The sequence below is a fragment of the Aplysia californica genome, unplaced genomic scaffold (assembly GCF_000002075.1).
Source record: "Aplysia californica isolate F4 #8 unplaced genomic scaffold, AplCal3.0 scaffold00948, whole genome shotgun sequence".
In the NCBI taxonomy this organism is placed as follows: Eukaryota; Metazoa; Mollusca; class Gastropoda; order Aplysiida; family Aplysiidae; genus Aplysia; species Aplysia californica.
Genome location: NW_004798218.1, coordinates 79034 through 83987, shown reverse-complemented (window position 1 = coordinate 83987; position 4954 = coordinate 79034). Strand labels below are relative to the sequence as shown.

Here is a 4954-nt window from a genome sequence, read left to right as displayed (position 1 = left end):
TGTGTATGTATCACACACCATATGTCCTCTCCCTCCCCCCAGACCTGGCGGAGCGCGTGGTATCCGCGTAAACAGAAGCCTGTGGTGCTACATGTGTTGCCCGTCCTCTGGCACCTGCTGGGCTGCATCAACTCTAGTGGCACAGCGAGCCACGGTGGCGCCCCGGACCTGCGCCAGGCCACCGTCATGCTTGTCTCCCCTCTCTACGACCTCATGGGACAGGGCTTGATGGAGAAAGCCAGTGCTGAACCCAGCATGACGCAGCGACAGATCCAGCTGCTACACACTTTGGTAGAGGGATAGTCCCACACGACACGGTGAAGTCTGACACGACGCAGCAACAGATTCAGTTGCTACACACTTTGATAGAGGGACACACTCAACTGCTACACACTTTGATAGAGGGACACACTCAGCTGCTACACACTTTGATAGAGGGACAGGCTCAGCTGCTACACACTTTGATAGAGGGACACGCTCAACTGCTACACACTTTGATAGAGGGACACCCTCAACTGCTACACACTTTGATAACCCTCAGTGCATAGGGAATGTTTGGCCAGTGTTGTGTTCGTTTATCTGTCTTTAAGTTTTGTGTTGTGTTCGTTTATCTGTCTTTAAGTTTTGTGTTGTGTTCGTTTATCTGTCTTTAAGTTTTGTGTTGTGTTCGTTTATCTGTCTTTAAGTTTTGCTGGCTGTCATTGAGGCCACCTGGAGGTGTGTTGTGTGTTTGTGTGACTTGTGTGTTTGTGTGATTTGTGTGACTTGTGTGTTTGTGTGACTTGTGTGTTTGTGTGACTTGTGTGTTTGTGTGACTTGTATGTTTGTGTGACTTGTATGTTTGTGTGACTTGTGTGTTTGTGTGACTTGTGTGTTTGTGTGACTTGTGTGTTTGTGTGACTTGTGTGTTTGTGTGTGACTTGTATGTTTGTGTGACTTGTATGTTTGTGTGTGACTTGTATGTTTCTGTGACTTGTATGTTTGTGTGTGACTTGTATGTTTCTGTGACTTGTATGTTTCTTGGTCAGTGTATGTGATGTAGTGGTCAGTCTATGAGGTCAGTGTGATGTAGTGGTCAGTCTATGAGGTCAGTGTGATGTAGTGGTCAGTCTATGTCAGTGTATGTGATGTAGTGGTCAGTCTATGAGGTCAGTGTATGTGATGTAGTGGTCAGTCTATGTAGGAGGTCAGTGTATGTGATGTAGTGGTCAGTCTATGTATGAGGTCAGTGTGTGTGATGTAGTGGTCAGTCTATGTAGGAGGTCAGTGTATGTGATGTAGTGGTCAGTCTATGTATGAGGTCAGTGTGTGTGATGTAGTGGTCAGTCTATGTAGGAGGTCAGTGTATGTGATGTAGTGGTCAGTCTATGTAGGAGGTCAGTGTATGTGATGTAGTGGTCAGTCTATGTAGGAGGTCAGTGTATGTATGAGGTCAGTGTATGTGATGTAGTGGTCAGTCTATGTAGGAGGTCAGTGTATGTGATGTAGTGGTCAGTGTATGTAGGAGGTCAGTGTATGTGATGTAGTGGTCAGTCTATGTAGGAGGTCAGTGTATGTATGAGGTCAGTGTATGTGATGTAGTGGTCAGTCTATGTAGGAGGTCAGTGTATGTGATGTAGTGGTCAGTCTATGTAGGAGGTCAGTGTATGTGATGTAGTGGTCAGTCTATGTAGGAGGTCAGTGTATGTATGAGGTCAGTGTATGTGATGTAGTGGTCAGTCTATGTAGGAGGTCAGTGTATGTGATGTAGTGGTCAGTGTATGTAGGAGGTCAGTGTATGTGATGTAGTGGTCAGTCTATGTAGGAGGTCAGTGTATGTATGAGGTCAGTGTATGTGATGTAGTGGTCAGTCTATGTAGGAGGTCAGTGTATGTATGAGGTCAGTGTATGTGATGTAGTGGTCAGTCTATCATGTATGTATGACAGATGTTTTTCCTTTGTTGTTTTGAACATGGTTGATATGCTGAGCTAGGGGTCCTTTGCTTCCTAGTATTTCTTCCTGTTGGTGTTTTGTTGAGAGAACATTGGCAGAATGTACAGGAGTACAAATCTCTTCTGGCTTTGGGTGGGGAAAAGGTAAAGTAATGTTGGGTCTATTTGCTGTATAATATTGTGTGTGTTTGTGAGAGAGAGAGAGAGAGAGAAGGGGGGGGGGGGGGGGAGGGTGTACCTTCCTCCATTTGTTCATGGAAATGATGCTCTTGTCTCTCCCCTGGACGTTTCCCATTGTTGCAGGAAAAGAAAAAGAAAAGTTCCATCTTCAAGTGACAGTTTTGTCTCTTATGGAAAAGTTCCATCTTCAAGTGACAGTTTTGTCTCTTATGGAAAAGTTCCATCTTCAAATGACAGTTTTGTCTCTTATGGAAAAGTTCCATCTTCAAGTGACAGTTTTGTCTCCTCATTTTGCACAGCTCTCAGTTTGGGAAAGCTTGAGAATATATCGAGGACATAAGATCATCTCTTTTCTTAGGGACAGGCAGTGTGGCTGTTACTTTTATGGGGGGGAGGGGGGGGACACACGTATCCACACGTCTCCACATCCACACGTCTTGTCAAGGGAAAGATGTCGGGAAGGAAAAGATGCAGGGTCCTCGGTGTATACTTGCTGGCCCGTCCACTTGAACACGCCGTTGGTCATCTTTTCACCATGTTCCTGGGGGGGATTTTTCACTTTTGATTGTTTCAAACTTTGTGAGCAATGGTCAGTAATTGAAAAAAGAATGTTTATTTTGTTTGATTTTGTTTTTGTGTTCCGAAGTCTGTTGCCCAAGTAGCCAAGCTGAGAAAGCTTTTGGCATTGATCTGTGATAGAGTTGAGCCGTCTGTGATGTAGTTTTGCCGTCTGTGATGTGAGCGCGGCATTTATTCCCGCTCGGGGGCCAGTAGCACAGCAGAGTTTGTGCAGCTCCGTGCTTTCTTGTCTTGTCATGAACAAATGTTGTGTAAAAAAATGTACAGATATTTTTTTTAAAAAGCAAAAGGAATGGGCATCATGATTTGATCATGGTTGGGAAACTGAAACTTTGTAAGTAAGTTTGGTAGCCACTTGTTGTAGTGATGTATGATCTCACAGCGTTTGTGTATTCTGTGTGTGTGTTGTTGTGTTGGTGTGTGTGTACTTTGAACTCTGCGGGAGTGAAGTACTTTACTCTTTTCACCGGAACGCACCGGAACATTGTACTCTGCTACAAAAACTGAATTTCTTCCGTGTGTTGATTCTCCAAGTCTTGCCTTGAATGATATGATGTACTAGACACTCACAGGTGATTGATGCGTTCACTTTGTCCCCAGACTTTGTGCTCCTGTCTATCAACTCCAGACTTTGTGCTCCTGTCTATCAACTCCAGACTTTGTGTCTTATAACTCTCTCTTTGTACATAGATGGCTTACCACCGTTTGTTTACTTCATAGTATACATTTGTGTGTGTGCACCGGTATATATTCAAATTACAGCCCATTGAATCGGCCGCTACACCACAGAAGGAAACTTACGGCTTATTCAATCGACAGGCAAGACTTGGAGGGTAGAGAGGAAATCGCTTGTTTTTATAAATTTATCATCGACAAATTTGTGACCGCGAGTTACCGCCTGGACTTTGAAAGTAGAAACGTTGTAGGCTCTCGTGCAGTGACGTGATTGGAAGCAGTTGATGGTTGTAGGAGCTTGTGAACACACATGTTTGAGTGAGGTCTTTGCTTTGATGCGGTGCTTGCTTGAGGATGATCAAGCAAAGTTTCATAGTGTCTTGTTTGTGAGGGATGTCGTGTGTGTCATGTGGGAGTGTGTCGTGTCTGCGTGTGTGTCTTGGTGTGTATCTTGTGGGTGTCATGTGGGAGTGTGTCTTGTCATGTGGTGGGTGTGTCTTGTGGGAGTGTGTCATGAGTATGTGTCTTGTGGGAGTGTGTTATGTGTGTTTGTCTTGTCATGTGTCTTGTGGGAGTGTGTCATGAGTGTTTGTCTTGTCATGTGTCTTGTGGGAGTGTGTTAGCCTTGTGGGAGTGTCTTATGATGTGTTTGTCTTGTCATGTGTCTTGTGGGAGTGTGTCATGTGTGTTCTTGTGTCTTGTAGGAGTGTGTCATGTGGCAAAGATTTTGAGCCATCTTTGTTCCAGTATGTCCGGAGAATGAATGCTGTTAGATTTGGAAAAATCCATGTCCTGACAAAGAGACGTGTTCCTTCTTTCTTTCCTGTTTGTCAAGGTGAAAGTCACAGCTGTTGTCTTTTCCTTGGACCTGATCTTTGGACGTTTTTCTTCTGATGGTTTCCACGCACAACGCACATTTTTCTCCAACTTGTGTGAGTCAAGAGTCAGCACATTTTTCTCCAACTTGTGTGAGTCAAGAGTCAGCACATTTTTCTCCAACTTGTGTGAGTCAAGAGTCAGCACATTTTCTTCTATTGTGTGAGTCAAGAGTCAGCACATTTTCTTCTATTGTGTGTGTCAAGAGTCAGCACATTTTTTTCTATTGTGTGAGTCAAGAGTCAGCACATTTTCTTCTATTGTGTGTGTCAAGAGTGAGCACATTTGAGTCAGAGTCAGTGTGTTCTCCCGGTTGATCAAGTGACCGTCAGCGAGTCATCCTGTTTTCTTCACACTGTAGCGCTAGTGCTAGTGTTGTGTTTATTTGGAAAGTTTGACGTTGGTTGCATCAGTCGCCCATTGGTTGCATCAGTTGCCCATTGGTTGCATCAGTTGCCCATTGGTTGCATCAGTTGCCCATTGGTTTTGTCTTCTTCTTACCTCAGATTGTTTGTCGGGTTTTCAAAGATGTGTTTTCTGCTTGTAGCTACAAGGAAATAGTCTGCCAGTGGAACTATATATGTAGTGGGGATAGTGGCTATAGTTTCTGTGAGTTTTCCATGAGCTACTGAAGATCTGAAATGTTAGAACATGTAACTATTGAGTCAGGAGCTTAAAGCATGAGAAATCTGGGAATTGAAATAACCTGTGA

At 44.1% G+C, this 4954-nt stretch overlaps 1 protein-coding gene and 1 long non-coding RNA gene across 2 annotated transcripts; both read left to right on the top strand.

The window, feature by feature from the left end:
- The first annotated feature begins 21 nt into the window (after positions 1-21).
- Positions 22-791, top strand: LOC106013504 (TOG array regulator of axonemal microtubules protein 2-like). Its single transcript, XM_013089416.1, has one exon. It carries the CDS (start codon positions 22-24, stop codon positions 301-303), a length of 282 nt encoding a protein of 93 aa, XP_012944870.1. The 3' UTR covers positions 304-791.
- Positions 792-954: 163 nt separating this feature from the next.
- On the top strand, positions 955-2711 carry LOC118478785. The gene is made up of 2 exons (XR_004859280.1): positions 955-1731; positions 1808-2711. It is a non-coding gene; the product is annotated as an uncharacterized LOC118478785 (long non-coding RNA).
- Positions 2712-4954: the final 2243 nt, after the last annotated feature.